Source organism: Pseudophryne corroboree, chromosome 2, assembly GCF_028390025.1.
Source record: "Pseudophryne corroboree isolate aPseCor3 chromosome 2, aPseCor3.hap2, whole genome shotgun sequence".
Classification (NCBI taxonomy): Eukaryota; Metazoa; Chordata; class Amphibia; order Anura; family Myobatrachidae; genus Pseudophryne; species Pseudophryne corroboree.
This window is the reverse complement of record NC_086445.1, coordinates 809,476,075-809,503,524: the sequence shown is the minus strand read 5'-3', so window position 1 is coordinate 809,503,524 and position 27,450 is coordinate 809,476,075. Positions and strand designations below refer to the sequence as shown.

General features: G+C 45.7%; 1 protein-coding gene across 4 annotated transcripts in view; it reads right to left on the bottom strand.

The window, feature by feature from the left end:
• The window catches only part of NME7 (NME/NM23 family member 7), a 522,975-nt gene that overhangs the window by 150,344 nt on the left and 345,181 nt on the right, over positions 1 to 27,450 (bottom strand). For all 4 annotated transcript variants that reach the window (XM_063955652.1, XM_063955653.1, XM_063955655.1 and 1 more), the window contains 2 exons: positions 24,594 to 24,662; positions 23,007 to 23,108 (listed from right to left, as the gene is read on the bottom strand). In XM_063955652.1, the coding sequence (XP_063811722.1) occupies positions 23,007 to 23,108; positions 24,594 to 24,662 (171 nt within the window). The remainder of the gene's footprint in view (positions 1 to 23,006; positions 23,109 to 24,593; positions 24,663 to 27,450) is intronic.

The following is a 27,450-nucleotide window of genomic DNA, read 5'->3' as shown; positions in this document are numbered from 1 at the left end:
ATTGCAGATAATCCGCACTTGGGATGGGCGCCCAGCATCCACTACGGACTCCGAGAAATAGAATTATCGGTAAGTAAATTCTTATTTTCTCTATCGTCCTAGTGGATGCTGGGGTTCCTGAAAGGACCATGGGGATTATACCAAAGCTCCCAAACGGGCGGGAGAGTGCGGATGACTCTGCAGCACCGAATGAGAGAACTCCAGGTCCTCTTTTGCCAGGATATCAAATTTGTAGAATTTTACAAACGTGTTCTCCCCTGACCACGTAGCTGCTCGGCAGAGTTGTAATGCCGAGACCTCTCGGGCAGCCGCCCAAGATGAGCCCACCTTCCTTGTGGAATGGGCCTTAACCGATTTAGACTGTGGCAGGCCTGCCTCAGAATGTGCAAGTTGAATTGTGTTACAAATCCAACGAGCAATCGACTGCTTAGAAGCAGGCGCACCCAACTTGTTGGGTGCATACAGTATAAACAGCGAGTCAGATTTTCTGACTCCAGCTGTCCTGGAATATATTTTCAGGGCCCTGACAACTTCTAGCAACTTGGAGTCCTCCAAGTCCCTAGTAGGTGCAAGACACCACAATAAGCTGGTTCAGGTGAAACACTGACACCACCTTAGGGAGAGAACTGGGGACGAGTCCGCAGCTCTGCCCTGTCCGAATGGACAAACAGATATGGGCTTTTTTGAGAAAAAACCACCAATTTGACACTCGCCTGGTCCAGGCCAGGGCCAAGAGCATGGTCACTTTTTATGTGAGATGCTGCAAATCCACATATTTGACTGGTTTTAAACCAATGTGATTTGAGAAATCCCAGAACTACGTTGAGATCCCACAGTGCCACTGGAGGCACAAAAAAGGGGTTTGTATATGCAATACTCCCTTGACAAACTTCTGGACTTCAGGAACTGAAGCCAATTCTTTCTGGAAGAAAATTTACAGGGCCGAATTTGAACCTTAATGGACCCCAATTTGAGGCCCATAGACACTCCTGTTTGCAGGAAATGCAGGAAACGACCGAGTTGAAATTTCTTTGTGGGGCCTTCCTGGCCTCACACCACGCAACAAATTTTCGCCACACGTGGTGATAATGTTGTGCGGTCACCTCCTTTCTGGCTTTGACCAGGGTAGGAATGACCTCTTCCGGAATGCCTTTTTTCCCTTAGGATCCGGCTTTCCATCGCCATGCCGACAAACGCAGCTGCGGTAAGTCTTGGAACAGACATGGTACTTGCTGAAGCAAGTCCCTTCTTAGCGGCAGAGGCCATAAGACCTCTGTAAGCATCTCTTGAAGTTCCGGGTACCAAGTCCTTCTTGGCCAATCCGGAGCCATGAGTATAGTTCTTACTCCTCTACATCTTATAATTCTCAGCACCTTAGGTATGAGAAGCAGAGGAGGGAACACATACACCGACTGGTACACCCACGGTGTTACCAGAACGTCCACATCTATTGCCTGAGGGTCCCTTGACCTGGCGCAATACCTGTCCCGTTTTTTGTTCAGACGGGACGCCATCATGTCCACCTTTGGTATTTCCCAACGGTTTACAATCATGTGGAAAAAAACTTCTCAATGAAGTTTCCACTCTCCCGGGTGGAGGTCGTGCTGAGGAAGTCTGCTTCCCAGTTTCCATTCCCGGGATGAAAAACTGCTGACAGTGTTATCACATGATTTTCCGCCCAGCGAAAAGTCCTTGCAGTTTCTGCCATTGCCCTCCTGCTTCTTGTGTCGCCCTGTCTGTTTACGTGGGCGACTGCCGTGATGTTTTTCCCACTGGATCAATACCGGCTGACCTTGAAGCAGAGGTCTTGCTAAGCTTAGAGCATTATAAATTTACCCTTAGCTCCAGTATATTTATGTGGAGAAAAGTCTCCATACTTGATCACACTCCCTGGAAATTTTTCCCTTGTGTGACTGCTCCCCAGCCTCTCAGGCTGGGCTCCGTGGTTACCAGCATCCAATCCTGAATGCCGAATCTGCGGCCCTCTAGAAGATGAGCACTCTATAACCACCACAGGAGAGACACCCTTGTCCTTGGATATTGGGTTATCCGCTGATGCATCTGAAGATGCGATCCGGACCATTTGTCCAGCAGATCCCACTGAAAAGTTCTTACGTGAAATCTGCCGAATGGAATTGCTTCGTAGGAAGCCACCATTTTTACCAGGACCCTTGTGCAATGATGCACTGTTTTTAGGAGGTTCCTGACTTGCTCGGATAACTCCCTGGCTTTCTCTTCCGGGAGAAACACCTTTTTCTGGACTGTGTCCAGAATCATCCCTAGGCACAGCAGACGTGTCGTCGGGATCAGCTGCGATTTTGGAATATTTAGAATCCACCCGTGCTGATTGTAGCAGTATCCGAGATAGTGCTACTCCGACCTCCAACTGTTCCCTGGACTATGCCCCTATCAGGAGATCGTCCAAGTAAGGGATAATTAAGACGCCTTTTCTTCGAAGAAGAATCATCAATTCGGCCATTACCTTGGTAAAGACCCCGGGGTGCCGTGGACAATCCAAACGGCAGCGTCTGAAACTGATAGTGACAGTTCTGCACCACGAACCTGAGGTACCCTTAGTGAGAAGGGCAAATTTGGGACATAGAGGTAAGCATCCCTGATGTCCCGGGACACTATATAGTCCCCTTCTTCCTGGTTCGTTATCACTGCTCTGAGTGACTTCATCTTAATTTGAACCTTTGTAAGTGTTCAAAAAAAAATTTTTTTTTTTTTTTTTTTAGAATAAGTCTCACCTAGCCTTCTGGCTTCAGTACCACAATATAGTGTGGAATAATACCCCTTTTCTGTAGTAGGAGGGGTAATTTAATTGTCACCTGCTGGGAACACAGCTTGTGAATTTTTTCCCATACTACCTCCTTGTCGGAGGGAGACTTGGTAAAGCAGACTTCAGGAGCCTGCGAAGGGGAAACGTCTCGACATTCCCATCTGTACCCCCGGGATACTACATGTAGGATCCAGGGGTCCTGTACGGTCTCAGCGCCATGCTGAGAACTTGTCAGACGCGGTGGAACGCTTCTGTTCCTGGGAATAGGCTGCCTGTTGCAGTCTTCTTCCCTTTCCTCTATCCCTGGGCAGATATGATCTTATAGGGACGAGAGGACTGAGGCTGAAAAGACGGTGTCTTTTTCTGCAGAGATGTGACTTAGGGTAAAAAACGGTGGATTTTCCAGCAGTTGCCGTGACCACCAGGTCCGATGGACCGACCCCAAACAAGTCCTCTTCCTTTATACGGCCATACTGTGCCGTTTGGAATCTGCATCACCTGACCACTGTCGTGTCCATAACATCTTCTGGCAGTTATGGACATCGCGTTTATTCATGATGCCAGAGTGCAAATATCCCTCTGTGCATCTCGCATATATAGAAATGCTCTATAGTCAATAAAATACTGTCCCTGTCAAGGGTATCAATATTTTTAGTCAGGGAATCCGACCAAGCCACCCTAGCTCTGCACATCCAGGCTGAGGCGATCGCTGGCCGCAGTATAACACCAGTATGTGTGTATATACTTTTTATTATATTTTCCAGCCTTGTCAGCTGGTCCTTGAGGACGGCCCTATCTATAGACGGTACCGCCACTTGTTTTGATAAGCGTGTGAGCGCCTTATCCACCTTAAGGGGTGTTTCCCAACGCGCCCTAACTTCTGGCGGGAAAGGGTATACCGCCCATAATTTTCTATCGGGGGGAACCCACGCATCATCACACACTTTATTTAATTTATCTGATTCAGGAAAAACTATGGTAGTTTTTTCACATCCCACATAATACCCTCTTTTGTGGTACTTGTAGTATCAGAAATACGTAACACCTCCTTCATTGCCTTTAACGTGTGGCCCTAATAAGGAATACGTTTGTTTATTCACCGTCGACACTGGATTCAGTGTCCCTGTCTGTGTCTGTGTCGACCGACTAAAGTAAACGGGCGTTTTAAAAACCCTTGACGGTGTTTTTGAGACGTCTGGACCGTACTAATTGTTTGTCGGCCGTCTCATGTCGTCAACCGACCTTGCAGCGTGTTGACATTATCACGTAATTTCCTAAATAAGCCATCCATTCCGGTGTCGACTCCCTAGAGAGTGACATCACCATTACAGGCAATTGCTCCGCCTCCTCACCAACATCGTCCTCCTACCTGTCGACACACACGTACCGACACACAGCACACACACAGGGAATGCTCTGATAGAGGACAGGACCCACTAGCCCTTTGGAGAGACAGAGGGAGAGTTTGCCAGCACACACCAAAAACGCTATAATTATATAGGGACAACCTTATATAAGTGTTTTCCCTTATAGCATCTTAATATATATATAAGCATATCGCCAAATTAGTGCCCCCCCTCTCTGTTTTAACCCTGTTTCTGTAGTGCAGTGCAGGGGAGAGCCTGGGAGCCTTCCCTCCAGCCTTTCTGTGAGGGAAAATGGCGCTGTGTGCTGAGGAGATAGGCCCCGCCCCTTTTTCGGGCGGCCTCGTCTCCCGCTCTTAACGGATTCTGGCAGGGGTTAAATATCTCCATATAGCCTCCGGAGGCTATATGTGAGGTATTTTTAGCCAAACTAGGTATTCATTTGCCTCCCAGGGCGCCCCCCTCCCAGCGCCCTGCACCCTCAGTGACTGCCGTGTGAAGTGTGCTGAGAGGAAAATGGCGCACAGCTGCAGTGCTGTGCGCTACCTTTAGAAGACTGAGGAGTCTTCTGCCGCCGATTCTGGACCTCTTCTTACTTCAGCATCTGCAAGGGGGCCGGCGGCAAGGCTCCGGTGACCATCCAGGCTGTACCTGTGATCGTCCCTCTGGAGCTGATGTCCAGTAGCCAAGAAGCCAATCCATCCTGCACGCAGGTGAGTTCACTTCTTCTCCCCTAAGTCCCTCGTTGCAGTGATCCTGTTGCCAGCAGGACTTACTGTAAAATAAAAAACCTAAGCTAAACTTTCCTAAGCAGCTCTTTAGGAGAGCCACCTAGATTGCACCCTTCTCGGCCGGGCACAAAATCTAACTGGCTTGGAGGAGGGTCATAGGGGGAGGAGCCAGTGCACACCACCTGATCCTAAAGCTTTACTTTTTGTGCCCTGTCTCCTGCGGAGCCGCTATTCCCCATGGTCCTTTCAGGAACCCCAGCATCCACTAGGACGATAGAGAAATATTGTATTAAATGACCTTCAGGCTCTGTGTATAAGGTGTATATGGAGCATAAATGAATTGTGTGAATGTACACACACTTTGTTTAATGCACAAAATTATAACAAAAAATTGGCTAAAATTACCTTCAGGCTGTGTGTATAAGGTGTATATGAAACATAAATACATTCTGTGCTTAGACTTAGGTCGCATCACCATGATATCTCATTATGGTATGCAATTATTCCAAACTACGGAAAAATCCCATATGCAAAATACCTCTGGTCCCAAGCATTTTGGATAAGGGATACTCAACCTGTATTACATTAAGTAGATCGCGTTTATATGTCATCCTTAGGGTCAGTTGTGTGGTGAGGGACAAGATTTGCTTCTGTTTGGCCAAATATTTTATGACTGGCAGCCACCAGCACTGGATTTGCCTATTATATTGACCATGAATAATTTGAATTGGTCCTGGACCACCAACCCGGGGCACCCCTGCAAGTGTCCCGAGGCACCCCAGGGAGCCATTGCACACAGTTTGGGAACCTCTGAGCTATGGCCAAACCAAAAAGCAAAATGACAAAAGGACTGGCAGCACAAAAATAAATTATTCCCACTCAAAAGTACAAATTAATTTGAAAATTTTTTACACTGACTCTACTTGTGAGTGAGAATACAGTATTTTTGTGCTGCCTTTTCTGTCATCTTTTTGAAGTAATACAACCTGACATAATGAAAAGCCAATGATACACAAATGTAAAAGTATTAAGGGTTTATGTAACATTCAACACAAATAATAATCTAGTGAAGCATACCACAATTGCAAACTAAACACGAAGGGGTAGATGTACTGTAAGATGAGTCGATATGGGGGTTATGTGCGCTGATACCGCTCCCCCCATGTGTGACTCTGGCGAAGTGCAGTATATGACAGAGGCGTTATGCTCCCCTGTCTATAACGGTGCTATCGGTAAGATAGCGCACAGGAGATCTTGCGAGATCTTCGCATAGCCTATGAGCCAGCCAGGAAGAGAGCGCGCATCAGCACTGGGCAGGGATCCCCACGGGATTTTCATTCCTCTGCTCTGGTGAACAACATGTTAATACATCTCAGCGATAGTGCTTCCTGCTTCGCCTCAGTAAAGAGGAGGAGCAGAAAGTGTTATATGCACATGATATGTGCGGGGGTATCCGGTCTTTAGGTCGACAGTAAGTACTGTAAGTTGACACCGTCAAGGTCGACCACTACAGTAAGTATGTCGACCTGGTTTATAGGTCAACAGGGACTCTAGGTCAACATGTTCTAGGTCGACATGACATAAGGTCGACATGAGTTTTGTTTTGTTTTTTTACATTTTTTGAACTTTTTCATACTTTATGTTCCGTGTGGACTACAATTGGGAACGGTAACCTGTGCCGAGCGCATCGGTAGCAGAGTGAGCGCATCGGTACCTTGCCTTCACTTGCCATGCGAGGGGACACGGTGCACTAATTGGGGTTCCCGGTCACTGTTTGGAGAAAACGACACCAAAAAATAAGAATTTACTTACCGATAATTCTATTTCTCGGAGTCCGTAGTGGATGCTGGGGTTCCTGAAAGGACCATGGGGAATAGCGGCTCCGCAGGAGACAGGGCACAAAAGTAAAGCTTTTACAGGTCAGGTGGTGTGTACTGGCTCCTCCCCCTATGACCCTCCTCCAGACTCCAGTTAGGTACTGTGCCCGGACGAGCGTACACAATAAGGGAGGATTTTGAATCCCGGGTAAGACTCATACCAGCCACACCAATCACACCGTACAACTTGTGATCTAAACCCAGTTAACAGTATGATAACAGAGGAGCCTCTGAAAGATGGCTTCCTAAGCAATAACCCGAATTAATTAACAATAACTATGTACAAGTATTGCAGATAATCCGCACTTGGGATGGGCGCCCAGCATCCACTACGGACTCCGAGAAATAGAATTATCGGTAAGTAAATTCTTATTTTCTCTATCGTCCTAAGTGGATGCTGGGGTTCCTGAAAGGACCATGGGGATTATACCAAAGCTCCCAAACGGGCGGGAGAGTGCGGATGACTCTGCAGCACCGAATGAGAGAACTCCAGGTCCTCCTTTGCCAGGGTATCAAATTTGTAAAAATTTACAAACGTGTTCTCCCCTGACCACGTAGCTGCTCGGCAGAGTTGTAATGCCGAGACCCCTCGGGCAGCCGCCCAAGATGAGCCCACCTTCCTTGCGGAATGGGCCTTAACAGATTTAGGCTGTGGCAGGCCTGCCACAGAATGTACAAGTTGAATTTTGTTACAAATCCAACGAGCAATCGACTGCTTAGAAGCAGGTGCACCCAACTTGTTGGGTGCATACAGTATAAACAGCGAGTCAGATTTTCTGACTCCAGCCGTCCTTTAAATGTATATTTTTAAGGCTCTGACAACGTCCAACAACTTGGAGTCCTTCAAGTCGTCTGTAGCCGCAGGCACTACAATAGGCTGGTTCAGGTGAAACGCTGATACCACCTTAGGGAGAAAATGCGGACGCGTCCGCAGCTCTGCCCTATGTCGAATGGAAAATTAAATAAGGGCTTTTATAAAACAAAGCCGCCAGTTCAGATACTCTCCCGGCCGAAGCCAGGGCCAGTAACATAGTCACTTTCCATGTGAGATATTTCAAATCCACATTCTTTAGTGGTTCAAACCAATTGGATTTGAGGAAATCTAAAACTACATTTAGATCCCACGGTGCCACCTTAGGCACCACAGGAGGCTGTATATGCAGTACTCCTTTGATAAAAATCTGGACCTCAGGGACTGAGGCCAATTCTTTTTGGAAGAATATTGATAGGGCCGAAATTTGAACCTTAATAGATCCCAATTTGAGACCCATAGACAATCCTGATTGCAGGAAATGTAGGAAAACGACCCAGTTGAAATTCCTCCATCGGAGCACTCCGCTGCTCGCACCACGCAACATATTTTCGCCAAATACGGCGATAATGCTTCGCGGTGACTTCCTTCCTTGCCTTTATCAAGGTAGGAATGACTTCTTCTGGAATGCCTTTTCCTTTTAGGATCTGGCATTCAAACGCCATGCCGTCAAACGCAGCCGCGGTAAGTCTTGAAAAAGACAAGGACCCTGCTGAAGCAGGTCCCTTCTCAGAAGTAGAGGCCACGGATCGTCCGTGACCATCTCTTGAAGTTCCGGGTACCAAGTCCTTCTTGGCCAATCCGGAGCCACTAGTCTTACTCCTCTTTGCCGTATAATCCTCAATACCTTTGGTATGAGAGGCAGAGGAGGAAACACATATACCGACTGGTACACCCAAGGTGTTACCAGCGCGTCCACAGCTATTGCCTGCGGATCTCTTGACCTGGCGCAATACCTGTCCAGTGTTTTGTTGAGGCGAGACGCCATCATGTCCACCATTGGTTTTACCCAACGGTTTAATAGCATGTGGAAAACTTCTGGATGAAGTCCCCACTCTCCCGGGTGAAGGTCGTGTCTGCTGAGGAAGTCTGCTTCCCAGTTGTCCACGCCCGGGATGAATACTGCTGACAGTGCTATCACGTGATTCTCCGCCCAGCGAAGGATCCTGGCAGCTTCTGCCATTGCCCTCCTGCTTCTTGTGCCGCCCTGTCTGTTTACATGGGCGACTGCCGTGATGTTGTCCGACTGGATCAACACCGGTCTTCCTTGAAGCAGAGGTTCCGCCTGGCTTAGAGCATTGTAGATTGCTCTTAGTTCCAGAATGCTTATGTGAAGAGACTTTTTCAGGCTCGACCACACTCCCTGGAAATTTCTTCCCTGTGTGACTGCTCCCCAGCCTCTCAGGCTGGCATCCGTGGTCACCAGGATCCAATCCTGCATGCCGAATCTGCGGCCCTCCAATAGATGAGCCTCCTGCAACCACCACAGAAGGGATACCCTTGTCCTCGGCGACAGGGTTATCCGCAGGTGCATCTGAAGATGCGACCCTGACCATTTGTCCAACAGATCCCTTTGCATGGAATCTGCCGAAAGGGATTGCTTCGTAAGAAGCTACCATTTTTTCCCAGGACTCTTGTGCATTGATGTACAGACACCTTTCCTGGTTTTAGGAGGTTCCTGACCAGGTCAGATAACTCCTTGGCTTTTTCTTCGGGAAGAAAAACCTTTTTCTGAACTGTGTCCAGAATCATCCCCAGGAACAGCAGACGAGTTGTCGGCATTAATTGGGATTTTGGAATATTCAGAATCCATCCGTGCTGCTTTAGCACCTCTTGAGATAGTGCTAAACCCATCTCTAGCTGTTCTCTGGACCTTGCCCTTATTAGGAGATCGTCCAAGTATGGGATAATTAATACGCCTTTTCTTCGAAGAAGAAATATTATCTCGGCCATTACCTTTGTAAAGACCCGAGGTGCCGTGGACAAACCAAACGGCAGCGTCTGAAACTGATAGTGACAGTTTTGTACAACGAACCTGAGGTACCCCTGGTGTGAGGGGTAATTGGAACGTGGAGATACGCATCCTTGATGTCCAAGGATACCATAAAGTCCCCTTCTTCCAGGTTCGCTATCACTGCTCTGAGTGACTCCATCTTGAACTTGAACTTCTTTATGTACAGGTTCAAGGACTTCAGATTTAGAATAGGCCTTACCGAGCCATCCGGCTTCGGTACCACAAAAAGAGTGGAATAATACCCCTTCCCTTGTTGTAGAAGAGGTACCTTGACTATCACCTGCTGAGAATACAGCTTGTGAATGGCTTCCAAAACCGTCTCCCTTTCTGAGGGGGACGTTGGTAAAGCAGACTTCAGGAAACGGCGAGGTGGCTCTGTCTCTAATTTCAACCTGTACCCCTGAGATATTATCTGCAGGATCCAGGGATTTACCTGCGAGTGAGCCCACTGCGCGCTGTAATTCTTGAGACGACCGCCTACCGCCCCCGAGTCCGCTTGCGAAGCCCCAGCGTCATGCTGAGGCTTTTGTAGAAGCCGGGGAGGGCTTCTGTTCCTGGGAAGGAGCTGCCTGTTGCTGTCTCTTCCCTCGTCCTCTGCCTCGTGGCAGATATGAATAGCCCTTTGCTCTCTTATTTTTAAAGGAACGAAAGGGCTGCGGTTGAAAGGTCGGTGCCTTTTTCTGTTGGGGAGTGACTTGAGGTAGAAAGGTGGATTTCCCGGCCGTAGCCGTGGCCACCAAATCCGATAGACCGACCCCAAATAACTCCTCTACGCATCGCCTGTCCACTGTCGTGTCCATAAAGCTCTTCTGGCCGAAATGGACATAGCACTTACCCGTGATGCCAGTGTGCAGATATCTCTCTGTGCATCACGCATATAAAGAAATGCATCCTTTATTTGTTCTAACGACAGTAAAATATTGTCCCTGTCCAGGGTATCAATATTTTCGATCAGGGACTCTGACCAAACTACCCCAGCACTGCACATCCAGGCAGTCGCAATAGCTGGTCGTAGTATAACACCTGCATGTGTGTATATACCTTTTTGGATATTTTCCATCCTCCTATCTGATGGATCTTTAAGTGCGGCCGTCTCAGGAGAGGGTAACGCCACTTGTTTTGATAAGCGTGTTAGCGCTTTGTCCACCCTAGGAGGTGTTTCCCAGCGCTCCCTAACCTCTGGCGGGAAAGGGTATAAAGCCAATAACTTCTTTGAAATTAGCAGTTTTTTATCGGGGCACCCCACGCTTCATCACACACGTCATTTAATTCTTCTGATTCGGTAAAAACTACTGGTAGTTTTTTCACACCCCACATAATACCCTGTTTAGTGGTACCTGTAGTATCAGCTAAATGTAACATCTCCTTTATTGCCAAAATCATATAACGTGTGGCCCTACTGGAAAATACGGTTGATTCGTCACCTTCACCACCGGAATCAGTGCCTGTGTCTGGGTCTGTGTCGACCGACTGAGGCAAGGGGCGTTTTACAGCCCCTGACGGTGTTTGAGGCGCCTGGACAGGCACTTATTGAGTGTCCGGCCGCCTCATGTCGGCAAACGACTGCTTAAGCGAGTTGACGCTATCCCGTAATTCCACAAATAAAGGCATCCATTCTGGTGTCGACCCCCTAGGAGGTGACATCCTCATATTTGGCAATTGCTCCGCCTCCACACCAATAACGTCCTCATACATGTCGACACACACGTACCGACACACAGCAGACACACAGGGAATGCTCTATACGAAGACAGGACCCACTAGCCCTTTGGGGAGACAGAGGGAGAGTCTGCCAGCACACACCAAAAAGCGCTATATATGACAGGGATAGCCTTATGATTAAGTGCTCCCTTATAGCTGCTTTTATATTAATATATTGCCATTTATTTTGCCCCCCCTCTCTGTTATACCCTGTTTCTGTAGTGCAGTGCAGGGGAGAGACCTGGGAGCCTTCCTGACCAGCGGAGCTGTGACAGAAAATGGCGCCGTGTGCTGAGGAGATAGGCCCCGCCCCTTTTTCGGCGGGCTCGTCTCCCGCTATTTAGTACATTTAGGCAGGGGTAAATATCTCCATATAGCCTCTGGGGCTATATGTGAGGTATTTTTAGCCTTTTTAAAGGTTTTCATTTGCCTCCCAGGGCGCCCCCCCCCCCCAGCGCCCTGCACCCTCAGTGACTGCCGTGTGAAGTGTGCTGAGAGGAAAATGGCGCACAGCTGCAGTGCTGTGCGCTACCTTAAGAAGACTGCAGGAGTCTTCAGCCGCCGATTCTGGACCTCTTCTTGCTTCAGCATCTGTGAGGGGGCCGGCGGCGTGGCTCCGGTGACCATCCAGGCTGTACCTGTGATCGTCCCTCTGGAGCTTCATGTCCAGTAGCCAAGAAGCCAATCCATCCTGCACGCAGGTGAGTTCACTTCTTCTCCCCTCTGTCCCTCGTTGCAGTGATCCTGTTGCCAGCAGGAATCACTGTAAAATAAAAAACCTAAGCTAAACTCTCTAAGCAGCTCTTTATGAGAGCCACCTAGAATTGCACCCTTCTCGGCCGGGCACAAAAATCTAACTGGAGTCTGGAGGAGGGTCATAGGGGGAGGAGCCAGTACACACCACCTGACCTGTAAAAGCTTTACTTTTGTGCCCTGTCTCCTGCGGAGCCGCTATTCCCCATGGTCCTTTCAGGAACCCCAGCATCCACTTAGGACGATAGAGAAAAAGTGAAAAAAACTCATGTAGACCTTTACTCATGTCAACCTAGTACATGTCGACCTAGAAACCATGTCGACCTACTTACTGACGACCAATAGTGGATGACCTAGACACTGTCGACCTAAGTCTTATCTACCTAACATACTACACCCATGTGCGGGTATAATACATCTACCCCAAAATGCAGTGTCAGGTGCCAAACTGCAGCAATATCAGCATATGTATTAAAATTAAAACCAAGTCGGTGATCAAGCAGAAGCAAAACAATCATCAGCGCATTTCAATGATCTGTGCACTCATACATGCCACCCTAGGGTGCCTGAGATCAGAACTGCTTAGCAGTTAATCTGTAATAGGATTGCCACTTCCTGGAAATTATAGCACTGTATACTGCGTGCTTGGGATGCTGTCACAATGCCAACAATCAAATTCAAAATGCCGACATTGCAATGTTAATATATTGACATGGAACTTGCAGAATATCGATATGTTCAAAATGTCAAATGTCAATATGTGAAATGTCAATATTCTGAAGAATGCTGACATTAGGATAAGGCTATGGAAGCTGAGAATTTGGGTTAGATAGCCGGAGCAGAGGGTTAGGGTAAGCACTAGCAGGAGAGTTAGGGTTAGGGGCGTTTTTGCTGGCTGACTGCCGGAAGTCATCACCTGATCACCGAATCTGCAGACATTTCCTTAGTGTCAACACTACAACCATTACAAATAAGTACACTAGCGCTGCTCCAGTCACTGTTCTAAATAGGTCTAGCTGCTATTTGGAATGATTGATCAAGGGTTCCCCTGATATCTTGATTTAGAATATATGGCAATTTCTTTGTTAAATTCCTAATGATTAAAACAGATATATGTGTGTAACTGAAGGCAGATTTGAAACACTGCCAAAGAGTGATTTACTTATTTATAAGATCGATAGATACAGTAGATAGATAGATAGATAGATAGATAGATAGATAGATAGATAGATAGATACAGTAGATAGATACAGTAGATAGATACAGTAGATAGATAGATAGATAATAAGAATTTACTCACCGGTAATTCTATTTCTCGTAGTCCGTAGTGGATGCTGGGAACTCCGCAAGGACCATGGGGATAGCGGCTCCGCAGGAGACTGGGCACAAAAGTAAAGCTTTAGGACTACCTGGTGTGCACTGGCTCCTCCCCCTATGACCCTCCTCCAAGCCTCAGTTAGGATACTGTGCCCGGACGGGCGTACACAATAAGGAAGGATTTTGAATCCCGGGTAAGACTCATACCAGCCACACCAATCACACCGTACAACTCGTGATATGAATCCCAGTTAACAGTATGAAACAACTGAGCCTCTCAACAGATGGCTCAACAATAACCCAATTTAGTTAACAATAACTATGTACAAGTATTGCAGATAAACCGCACTTGGGATGGGCGCCCAGCATCCACTACGGACTACGAGAAATAGAATTACCGGTGAGTAAATTCTTATTTTCTCTAACGTCCTAGTGGATGCTGGGAACTCCGAAAGGACCATGGGGATTATACCAAAGCTCCCAAACGGGCGGGAGAGTGCGGATGACTCTGCAGCACCGAATGAGAGAACTCCAGGTCCTCCTCAGCCAGGGTATCAAATTTGTAGAATTTTGCAAACGTGTTTGCCCCTGACCAAGTAGCTGCTCGGCAAAGTTGTAAAGCCGAGACCCCTCGGGCAGCCGCCCAAGATGAGCCCACTTTCCTTGTGGAATGGGCTTTTACATATTTTGGCTGTGGCAGGCCTGCTACAGAATGTGCAAGCTGAATTGTATTACAAATCCAACGAGCAATAGTCTGCTTAGAAGCAGGAGCACCCAACTTGTTGGGTGCATACAGGATAAACAGCGAGTCAGATTTTCTGACTCCAGCCGTCCTGGAAACATATATTTTCAGGGCCCTGACTATGTCCACCAACTTGGAGTCCTCCAAGTCACTAGTAGCCGCAGGTACCACAATAGGTTGGTTCAGATGAAACGCTGAAACCACCTTAGGGAGAAAATGAGGACGAGTCCTCAATTCCGCCCTGTCTGAATGGAAGATCAGATAAGGGCTTTTTCAGGATAAAGCTGCCAATTCTGACACGCGCCTGGCCGAGGCCAGGGCTAACAGCATGACCACTTTCCATGTGAGATATTTTAACTCCACAGATTCAAGTGGTTCAAACCATTGTGACTTTAGGAACCCCAAAACTACATTGAGATCCCAAGGTGCCACTGGAGGCACAAAAAAGAGGCTGTATATGCAGTACCCCTTTTACAAAAGTCTGAACTTCAGGAACTGAAGCTAGTTCTTTTTGGAAGAAAATTGACAGGGCCGAAATTTGAACCTTAATGGACCCCAATTTTAGGCCCATAGACACTCCTGTTTGCAGGAAATGCAGGAATCGACCTAGTTGAAATTCCTCCATCGGGGCCTTACTGGCCTCGCACCCGCAACATAATGCTTTGCGGTGATAATGCTTTGCGGTTACATCCTTCCTGGCTTTGATCAGGGTAGGGATGACTTCATCCGGAATGCCTTTTTCCTTCAGGATCTGGCGTTCAACCGCCCTGCCGTCAAACGCAGCCGTGGTAAGTTTTGGAATAGACAGGGTCCTTGATGGAGCAGGTCCCTTCTTAGATGTAGAGGCCACGGGTCCTCCGTGAGCATCTCTTGAAGTTCCGGGTACCAAGTCCTTCTTGGCCAATCCGGAGCCACGAGTATAGTTCTTACTCCCCTCCGTCTTATAATTCTCAGTACTTTTGGTAAGAGAGGAAGAGGAGGGAACACATACACTGACTGGTACACCCACGGTGTTACCAGAGCGTCCACAGCTATTGCCTGAGGGTCCCTTGACCTGGCGCAATACCTGTCCAATTTTTTGTTTAGACGGGACGCCATCATGTCCACCTTTGGTTTTTCCCAACGGTTTACAATCATGTGGAAAACTTCTGCTGAGGAAGTCTGTTTCCCAGTTGTCCACTCCAGGAATGAACACTGCTGACAATGCTATCACATGATTTTCCGCCCAGCGAAAAATCCTTGCAGCTTCTGCCATTGCCCTCCTGCTTCTTGTGCCGCCCTGTCTACGTGGGCGACTGCCGTGATGTTGTCCGACTGGATCAGCACCGGCTGACCTTGAAGCAGAGGTCTTGTTTGGCTTAGGGCATTGTAAATGGCCCTTAGCTCCAAGATATTTATGTGAAGTGATGTCTCCAGGCTTGACCACAAGCCCTGGAAATTTTTTCTCTGTGTGACTGCTCCCCAGCCTCGCAGGCTGGCATCCGTGGTCACCAGGACCCAGTCCTGAATGCCGAAACTGCGCCCTCTAGAAGATGAGCACTCTGCAACCACCACAGGAGAGACACCCTCGTCTTTGGTGACAGGGTTATCCGCTGATGCATCTGAAGATGCGATCCGGACCATTTTTCCTGCAGGTCCCACTGGAAAGTTCTTGCGTGGAATCTGCCGAATGGAATTGCTTCGTAGGAAGCCACCATTTTTCCCAGGACCCTTGTGCACTGATGCACTGACACTTGGCCTGGTTTTAGGAGGTTTCTGACTAGTTCGGATAACTCCCTGGCTTTCTCCTCCTGGAGAAACACCTTTTTCTGGACTGTGTCCAGGATCATCCTTAGGAATAGAAGACGTGTCGTCGGGATCAGCTGCGATTTTGGAATATTAAGAATCCAACCGTGCTGCCGCAACACTACTTGAGATAGTGCTACCCCGACTACCAACTGTTCCCTGGATCTTGCCCTTATCCGGAGATCGTCCAAGTAAGGGATAATTAAAACTCCCTTCCTTCGAAGGAGTATCATCATTTCGGCCATTACTTTGGTAAAGACCCGGGGTGCCGTGGACAAACCAAACGGCAGCGTCTGAAACTGATAGTGACAGTTCTGTACCACAAACCTGAGGTACCCTTGGTGAGAAGGGTAAATTGGGACATGGAGATAAGCATCCTTGATGTCCAGAGACACCATATAATCCCCTTCTTCCAGGTTTGCAATCACCGCTCTGAGTGACTCCATCTTGAATTTGAACCTTTGTATGTAAGTGTTCAAGGATTTCAGATTTAAATTAGGTCTCACCGAGCCGTCCGGCTTCGGTACCACAAACAGCGTGGAATAATACCCCTTTTCCTGTTGTAGGAGGGGTACCTTGATTATCACCTGCTGGGAATACAGCTTGTGAATGGCTTCCCATACCGCCTCCCTGTCGGAGGGAGACGTCGGTAAAGCAGACTTTAGGAAACGGCGAAGGGGAGACGTCTCTAATTCCAATTTGTACCCCTGAGATACCACCTGAAGGATCCAGGGGTCCACCTGTGAGTGAGCCCACTGCACGCTGAAATTTTTGAGACGGGCCCCCACCGTGCCTGAGTCCGCTTGTAAAGCCCCAGCGTCATGCTGAGGACTTGGCAGAAAACGGGAGAGGGCTTCTGTTCCTGGGAAATAGCTGTTTGCTGCAGCCTTTTTCCTCTCCCTCTGCCACGGGGCAGAATTGAGGAGCCTTTTTCCCGCTTGCCCTTATGGGGCCCAAAGGACTGCGCCTGATAATACGGCGTCTTCTTATGTTGAGAGGCTACCTGGGGTAAAAATGTGGATTTCCCAGCCGTTGCCGTGGCCACCAGGTCTGTTAGACCTACCCCAAATAACTCCTCCCTTTTATAAGGCGATACTTCCATATGCCTTTTGGAATCAGCATCACCTGACCACTGTCTTGTCCATAACCCTCTTCTGGCAGAAATGGACAGCACACTTACTCTTGATGCCAGTCGGCAAATATCCCTCTGTGCATCACGCATATATAGAAATGCATCTTTTAAATGCTCTATAGTCAGTAATATACTGTCCCTATCTAGGGTATCAATATTGTCAGTCAGGTAATCCGACCTATCCACCCCAGCACTGCACATCCAGGCTGAGGCGATTGCTGGTCGCAGTATCACACCCGTGTGAGTGTATATACATTTTACTGCTTTCTGTCAGCAGGTTTCTTAAGGGCGGCCGTATCCGGGGACGGTAGTGCCACCTGTTTAGACAAGCGTGTGAGCGCTTTATTCACCCTAGGGGGTGTTTCCCAACGTGCCCTATCCTCTGGCGGGAAGGGGTATGATGCTAATAACTTTTTAGGAATTAACAGTTTTTATCGGGGGAAACCCACGCTTCATCACACACTTCATTTAATTCCTCAGATGCAGGAAAAACTACAGGCAGTTTTTTCTCACCCAACATAATACCCTTTTTAGTGGTACTGGTATTATCAGAAATGTGTAAAAACATTTTCCATAGCCTCAATCATGTAACGTGTGGCCCTACTGGAAGTCACATTCGTCTCTTAATCGTCGACACTGGAGTCAGTATCCGTGTCGGCGTCTGTATCTGCCATCTGCGGTAACGGGCGTTTTAGAGCCCCTGATGGCTTTTGAGACACCTGGACAGGCACAGGCTGAGTCGCCGGCTGTCTCATGTCATCAATCTTTTGTAAAGAGCTGACACTGTCACATATTCCTTCCATAAGCTCATCCACTCAGGTGTCGACTCCCTAGGGGGTGACATCTCTGTTACATGCAATTTCTCCGCCTCCACATCATTTTCCTCCTCATACATGTCGACACAACGTACCGACACACAGCACACACACAGGGAATGCTCTGATAGAGGACAGGACCCCACTAGCCCTTTGGGGAGACAGAGGGAGAGTATGCCAGCACACACCAGAGCGCTATATATATATATATATAGGGATAACCTTATATAAGTGTTTTTCCGCTTATAGCTGCTGTATTGTTATACTGCGCCTAATTAGTGCCCCCCTCTCTTTTTTAGCCCCTTTCTGTAGTGTAGTAACTGCAGGGGAGAGCCAGGGAGCTTCCCTCCAACGGAGCTGTGAGAGAAAATGGCGCCAGTGTGCTGAGGAGATAGGCTCCGCCCCCTTCTCGGCGGCCTTTTCTCCCGTTTTTCTGTGGAATCTGGCAGGGGTTAAAATTCATCCATATAGCCCTGGGGGCTATATGTGATGTATTTTCGCCAGCCAAGGTGTTTTTATTGCTGCTCAGGGCGCCCCCCCCTAGCGCCCTGCACCCTCAGTGACCGGAGTGTGAAGTGTGCCTGAGGAGCAATGGCGCACAGCTGCAGTGCTGTGCGCTACCTTGGTGAAGACAGGATGTCTTCTGCCGCCGATTTTCCGGACCTCTTCTTGCTTCTGGCTCTGTAAGGGGGCCGGCGGCGCGGCTCTGGGACCGGACTCCGAGGCTGGGCCTGTGTTCGGTCCCTCTGGAGCTAATGGTGTCCAGTAGCCTAAGAAGCCCAATCCACTCTGCACGCAGGTGAGTTCGCTTCTTCTCCCCTTAGTCCCTCGATGCAGTGAACCAACAAATTAACAGGTGGCGCTTGACAATCAAATGAAATTAAAAAAAATTTATTTAAATACAATAAATAAGGTTACAACACACTCCCGGGAGAATAAAATAATATGACAATTCACAATAATAAAAATGTGCACTATGGTAAGGCTTCTTATTCAATTCCTCAGGTAACCAATTATAATTAGTAAACTTAAATGCACACAAATAAATAGCTGCGCCTAGAGGATTTTAGCTATCTATGGTACACTTTTGGTGCAAGTAAATTAAAATATGAAATAAATATATAATTGATTGATTAATGTGATTTTATAACATGAGTCACTCACGCCTTAGTATACCAGAAGGTGCTGTATACGTCACAAATCCATTGTTGTATTTAAATAAATGTTTTTTAATTTCATTTGATTGTCAAGCGCCACCTGTTAATTTGTTGGTTTGTGGTTTATGTTAGGGATTGGCAATTCCCTATATCAGGAGGCTGCTGACAATCACAGTGCAGTGTTTCTCACCCAAGCGCGTAGTTTTTTTCCTTCCCTCGATGCAGTGAGTCTGTTGCCAGCAGGTCTCACTGAAAATAAAAAACCTAAAACTAAACTTTCACTAAGAAGCTCAGGAGAGCCCCTAGTGTGCACCCTTCTCGGTCGGGCACAAAAATCTAACTGAGGCTTGGAGGAGGGTCATAGGGGGAGGAGCCAGTGCACACCAGGTAGTCCTAAAGCTTTACTTTTGTGCCCAGTCTCCTGCGGAGCCGCTATCCCCATGGTCCTTTCGGAGTTCCCAGCATCCACTAGGACGTTAGAGAAAGATAGATAGATAGATAGATAGATAGATGATAGAAAACCAGGTGGACTGAAAAAAAGGACACTCACCAATCTCATAACAGGAGAACATTTTAATAGATAATCGTTGTCATGACAAATAAGTAGACGTTTCAACCCGACAGGGTCATTATCAAGACAACCAAAGGGAGACATCTGCTCGGCATGCAGGTAAGAGGTGGTAAGAGGCCTCTTACCTGCATGCTGAGCGGTTGTCCCCCTTTGGCTGTCTTGACAATGACGCTGTTGAGTCAAAACGTTGCCTTATTTGTGATGACACCGATGAGCTATTCAAATTTTATTATGAGATTAGAGAGTGCCCTATTTTGATCCTAGTGGCCAGAACCTGGTTATAATTGTGACTGTTACCATAGTGGAGCACCCTGTGGATGACTTATAATGAATGTGAGTACAGATTTCTACACCCACGATAGATAGATAGATAGATAGATAGATAGATAGATAGATAGATAGATAGATAGATAGATAGATAGATAGATAGATAGATAGATAGATAGATAGTAACATAGTATCTAAAGTTGAAAAAAGACAATTTGTACATCGAGTTCAACCTATTTGTGGTCTCCTATGCAGGATTATTTGGTATAAAATTTTGACTGATGCTGATGTCTGCCGTTACGTTTTATCCCTCTTTTTTATAATAACTATAGTGCGTGACTATGCACCATAACCCTGGATATCCTTATCCATTAGGGATTTATCTAATCCATTCGTAAAGGTGTTGACTGAGTCCGCCATTACAACTCCCTCAGGCAGGGAATTCCAAACACATATCGTCCTTACTGTGAAAAAGCATTTACGCCGTATTGTGCGGAATCTCCTCTCCTCTAACCTGAGCGAGTGTCCACGTGTTCTCTGTGTTGATCTAACCAAAAACAGGTCCTGCGCAAGATCTGTGTATTGTCCCCTTATATATTTGTAGATGTTGATCATGTCCCCTCTTAGTCTCCTCTTTTCCAATGTAAACATGCCTAGCCTTGCAAGCCTTTCCTTGTATTTCAGCGTCTCCACGCCCTTAATTAGTTTGGTCGCCTGCCTCTGAACCTTTTCTAGCTCCAGGATATCCTTTTTGTAGTACGGTGCCCAGAATTGTACACAGTATTCAAGGTGTGGCCTCACTAGTGATTTATATAACGGGAGTATAACACTCTCGTCCCTAGCATCTTCCCCGTTTTATGCATGCTAATATCTTATTAGCCTTCTTTGCTGCAATCCTACTTTGGGTACTACTGCTTAGTTTGCTATCTATGAGGACACCTAAGTCCTTTTCCAGTACAGAATCGCCTAATTTTACCCCATTTAGTATGTAGGTGTTATTTTTGTTCTTGTTACCACAGTGCATTACCTTACACTTGTCTGTATTGAAGCGCATTCTCCATTTCGCTGCCCATGCTTCTAATTTAACTAAGTCGTTCTGAAGCAACTCAGCATCCCCCTCCGTATTTATAACTTTACACAATTTGGTATCATCTGCAAAAATTGACACCATGCTCTCTAGACCTTCTGTTAGGTCGTTAATGAAAATATTGAACAATAGCGGTCCTAATACTGAGCCTTGTGGCACACCACTTAACACTTCAGTCCAAATTGAAAAAGATCCATTAACCACAACGCGCTGCTCCCTAATATCTAACCAATTTTTGACCCAAGTGCATATTGTGCTTCCTAGCCCTATTTCTTGTAGTTTGTAGAGAAGTCTCATGTGTGGTACAGTGTCGAAAGCTTTCGCAAAGTCTAAAAAGATTACATCCACCTCTTTACCCTGATCTAAGTTTGCACTTACTGTTTCATAAAAGCCAAGTAAGTTGGTTTGACAGGATCTGTCCTTCACAAATCCATGTTGATTCCTTTTAATGACCTTACTGACTTCAAGGAACTTCTGAGTACTATCTCTTAGAATACCTTCCAATATTTCCCCACTACAGATGTAAGACTAACTGGTCTATAATTACCTGGTTCAGCTTTACTTCCCTTTTTGAATATAGGCACTACTTCCGCTATACGCCAATCTTTGGGAACCATACCTGATATTACTGAATCCTTAAAGATCAAAAATAGCGGTTTTGAAAGTTCAGAGTGAAGATAGATAGATAGATAGATAGATAGATAGATATAGACACATGTGGGAAATAAAGGCGGCACTCACGCAGATTTTTGCTGAAGTAGAAAAGTTGTCAGTTTTATTAGACCGACATGTTTCGGGGACTCGCCCCGTCCTCAGGGCGATAGATAGATAGATAGATAGACAGACAGACAAACAGATGTGTATTTTCTGTGCCAGGGATTCAACAAAGAAATTGCTGTTATGAGCATGTCAACACTCTAATGTCGACGCTACGAGTCACCAAAATATACTAAACCCTGTGTGCTTTACTATGCCTGACTGCACATTACTCGTATGAAATAGCAGCTGAATTTATTAATAGACAGTGTTCAACCAGCTAGTTAATACGTATTCTTCCCCTCATAAGAGTGACATTAACTTGCAACGGTATATCACTCTTTCAGCAAGCTACAATTTATCTGAGTGGGAGAACGTAACAGTTGTTCACTCCCAGTATATTTATGCATTTGTGCAGTTATCATTGTGCAGGGGTGTTTTTATATAAATTCCATATATTTTCCCTCTCTGCATTTATTAGCTAATTGGAAGACCTACGATGGATCAGTCATACAGTATGCACATTGTGTGCTAATCACAGATCGTTACTATAACTTAGTGACTTACAGTTTAGCAATTCCATACACATAGCACCAATGGTTTTGATTGATCACCTAATCTGCCCTCCTCACAGTAGTGAGGAGCACATACTGTAATGGCTAATCTCATACTCTGATAAATTACTACTAACTTCCTCGGAATTTGCTCCACTTGCCTTTTTATTAGAAGCATTGGCAAATGTCCCCAAACATGAAGAGTGACCACAGGACCTAATTGAGATGTGTACATAAACCTGATGGTTTATGTACAAATCCTATGTAAAACTGCAGCAACTAGGAGGCAGAGGGGGATGGCACCGCCACAGTACTTCACAGTTTCGAAGACGCGACTGGTCCAGGATCTGCGTCGCTGGACGCAGACTTTTTGGACCCAGGTGTCTGTATTCAATGGCCAGCCTGAGAAAGCTTCAACTTCACCGATGCTTCTCCAGGAGAGGAAACTTCAAATGTTGCTATGCATAACATCTGTGTCCTCTGTATACCCTGGTTTTTATCACGCATTATAAACTCCTCACAGGCCACCAGTAACAAAAGGACCACTGACGGAAAGCAGGACAAATAACTGAAATGGAGACACGTTATCCATGTTAATGTTATTCAAGCTGAACCTTAATTAGGTGAAAATCTTGCGTTTCAAGAATGTGTGACTAATTATTAGTGGATTATAATGAAGGAAAATGTAATAATTATCTTATTAAATGTAGAAGGTGTAGATTATAAATTGTACTAGAACTAAAAACTGCAACATGTAGTCCTTCAAAGTCTTAAGAATTGATTTACTTACAGGGTCTGCTGGTCCACAAACCTCCCTGAAGGACTTTGGAGCATCAGTTCCCCGGACTTCCAAAGCAATACAAGGACCGGAACATAATTCCGCCAACATTTCCTATAAGTAGAAGAAAGTGGGACCAAAAATAAGCTTCTCCTATCACTGTATTCCTTACACTACATTTATATGATCATTGTTTTACCTAGAATGCATTACAGAAAAGTATAGCAAGCAAATATACATTGCATTTATTACTCCATTTAAAAGACTACAAAACACAGATAGATGTGTAAAGGAAAATATTTTACATAAATCCTCAACTAACATGTGTATAAAACTAATAAGCTATGGTTTATCTATTTATCGATTAGAGAGAGAGAGGTCAATCCATCTGAAGTGATTCAATCAATTTAGAATATTCTGGTTGATTGACCATTGTTATTTTTATCAAACAAAAAAACATTTTTGGTCAGTTATCAACCCTATATGCCAATAGTTGAAACCCATAAATAATTTTCTTATACTCAATTTCGTTTAAATCATGGCTAACTACTACTTTCATATTTACTGGCGTTACACAATGAAAATAGCTGAGGATTGGGGCGTGGTAGATCTTTAGGGGTCAGCAAAGCTTAGGCTACATTTTTTTTGTCCATACATTGATTACCGTATCTTAATTTTTAAGACTGAAACAACAAAATATTTATAAATGTATGATTTTACAGGTTGCCACTATCTCAGCTTGGAAAGAAATCTCAGGTTTCTGTCATTTGCAGACGGTACACATGTACTAAAAATCTGATGCAAAAAAAGCTGAAGTCTGAAATCTGTGCAGGACCACGCATGTTCAGGTGAAACCCATATGCTGCATAGCAGGGGCCTGGGATTGATCAGAAGACCGCTCACTTATTTTGCTATGGAGCCCAGCGGTGGTGTATTCTGTACCTGTAAAGTGCAGATGCATATGCAACACCCAAAATGTTGAAACCAATGACTATTAAGAGTAGACTAAGGGGGCCCATTTATCAAGGATCACATATTGAATGTGATCTGAGCGAGATCTTACAGCCCAGGATCGCATTGCAATATAAGATCCCCTCGGGTGGATGTAAGACCCGGCACCCGCAGGGACAGGGGAGCCCGTCCCTGCGATGTGCTCTGCAGGGAGTCAGGGGTCCTGCGCTTGCGCAGTCACACATGTCCGCAATGCACTAAGGCATTTCCGACAAAAGGTTCCCGGGGAACCCAGCCGTCCCTATTTCCCCCTACATGTAGCCCATAGGCTACAATGGGCTACCGCAATCAAAAGGTTGCGGTAGTTGCGGGGAAAAGTATTGGGAATGCTTCGCATTTCCGATATTGATACATTGGGCAGCAATGCATCCTCCATAGAAACCTTCGAGCGGAAATGGAGGGACCGCAGCAGCTTTATACATTCAAGAGATCCTAATATTTTCAGCTAACCCCCGAAAACAGGTGTTTTCAGGTACATATCCGCAAATATTATTTGATAAATGGGCCCTAAGACTGTGGAGAATCACTTTAATGCAAAAACTTCCCATAAGTCAAATTAAGGAGAGACAACATGCCTGTGGTACTTACTGGGTACTCTGCTACAACACCTTTGTAAACTTCATAGAATTCTTCAGCATTGGCTTTTTCCATAGTAAACTGAAACGTAATCAAATGCATAAAAAATAAATAACTCTAAAATAAGTTTAAATAGTACAGAATAGTGTAATAGTACTTAAAGAGGATTCAGTATGATATCATGATGGACGGGATGCCAGTGGTTAGAATACAGACAGCAGCATCCTGACCATCAGAATACCGACAGCCTCCCAGTAAGTACCCTAACTCTCCCCTGTTCCCTACCCTTACCCTAATCCTCCCTTGTGGGTGGCCTAAGCCTAACTCTAATCCTTACAATGTGTGGCATAATGTATCATGGGCATTGCGGTATGTGCCACACCCCTTGCAGTGAGGTTACACCCCCTTTTTGGAGAAACGTTTTTGGCCTGTGGGAGCAACATTTCTCGTTACGCCACTGGTGGCAGTGGTGTGAGGGAAGGCAGATTATGAAGGAGAGAATGGGGCCATAGTGTGAGGGAAGCAGGTTGATGGAGTAGAGGATGTGGCTGTTGTGTGAGGGAACTAGTCTTCCCGAATGGAACTTTGCCTGAGCAATCATGAACTACTTTTACCTCACAGTATTTTCGGTGTAGTGACACTGCAGTATTGGCAGATGTCAGTGTAGAGGAGCAGAGAGGGAGTAGTCAACCAGTCAGTAAAGACTATGCAGAGTACAATGAATGGAGTTTAAGTTAAGTAGTTAATACTAAGAATAATAAGCGTGGTGCCTCATTGGGTCTAAAAAGGTAATGTTTTGGGGTAGATGGCAGTGCTGTTGGTAGGTACATTGGTCTCAAAGCTTCAGGGTTCATTGTATTGTTAGAAGGAATACGTAGCCTCCCACATCATGCTAGCTATATACAGCAGATATAATATAAGACTGAAGTGAATTTATCTTTGATAACAATTAAAAACAAATGAAGGGTGAGGTGGCCAGAGAGTGATAATTTAATTGTAATTATTAAAAATGGGGGAGCGCAATGTTGATCACAAAGAAGGTACATTTTCTATGGGGTGAGGGTCATTATCTCAGGTTTAAACATTTACATATTACTTATATATGTAGACCAGCCAGCACACAGCTGGAGGAGGCATAGGCCATACACATCTCAGACTTTCTTATTACCCTCTTAACACTCCATTTTTTCTCCAGCGCTTTGTCTCATAACCCTTCCCCTATTTACTGTATGCTCTCACAAACAGGGCACTCTTCCCTCATGTGCTCTTTCTTTACTTACCTGCAAATCATACCCTCCCCCTTAGTATTATTTTGCTCTAAACCACTGGTGAAGCTAATCTTCTGTCACCCTGGCGAAAAGCTCAACTTGGTACCCCTCCTCTGCATCCCTTTTCAATAAGTTTGCTCTTATATGCCAACGGACCTATCCAGTTGCCCCTAATATACCATCAGTCCCATCTAGATGCCCTATATATGCCATAAGACCATACTCTCCCAGATTCCACACCATACTTAAGGCTGCTTCCATGCCAATCTGTCCCTATAAAGGATGATCATAAATCATAAGGATGATCTTCGGAGCCAGCAAGAGATAGAGAAGTATCTCAAACCAGCAGCCGGTATCATTTCAAGAGGAACGAGTCCAATACATTATCTTTACCAACAGCAGTGGCTCCATGGCCACTATACTGGTCCAATCACCACTCCATGCAACTCCTGGCAAGGTACCTCAATGTGTAATGAAACTAAATCTATCCTTAAACCTATCTCTTACCATTTACAACCTGCTTTAGAAAGACTGGGAATAGTCTCATCACTAAATCTAAGGCATTCTAATCCATCATCACTTTCTCATGTGAAACGCAGAATACAACTTGTATTGTAGTACACTATATATAATGGACAAAGTTCTGATCAATAAAATATGTAATACTTTTACTGTATACCTTATTTGGTAATTGACAAGTTATCATCCAGACAAATAAATACCAATATGTTCAGAAAAAGAAATCATTATCACAATGCTGTTTAACATGAGCAAGAACCATGGCTGACTGAAATACCTCTCATCATAATAGGTAAATGTTCCAGCGATCCAGACTATAGGTTGACATATATTAGCTCGACGTGGACAAAAAGTCTACATGTTCATATGGTCGACACATGGTATTTGGGGTTATTTGATATGCTTCTGGACTTTTTCCATTCTTGGCTATCCATGTCACAAATCATAACCTTTAGTAACCTTGTGGTGAGTGACGCGAGACACCGTGCCCAAAGCGTGGCGAGCAAATCAAGCTTGTGAAGGAACACGTTTCTACAAATGATGGTCCCAGATGAAAAAACTATCCGCACTAACCCCAAAAATGCAGTGTGTCAACCATTTTTTGTGTCGACTATTGTCATGTTGACCTTTTCCAGTGTCGACCTTTCATATGTTGTCTTTTTGTCCATGTCGACCTTGTGTCTATCGGCTATATGGGGTCGACCAAATGACTGTAGACCTAATGAATATAGCCGATCTTGTATACCACACCCAATGTTCCTCGCAACGGGGCAACACTCCCCAAGGGTAACCTCATGTGTAGCACCCTCCAGGGTGTATGGTGTCCATGAAAACTGAAACCTGACAGTCACTGCTTTTATGTTTATTTTATTACTCTCTAAGTGAGAATGCAGTCCTAGGGGTATATTTACTAATATTTGTGTTTTAGCCGTTTTTAAGGGTGTTTGAACTCGAATGGTAACGGGTGCATTTTACTGCAAATTTTTGAATCCTGATACGGTCATTTACTAAGCTGCCGAGTTTGCAACATTCGTCTTTTCCGATGTCAATGTGATTCGTAATGTCAGGCAGTCTTTTACGGG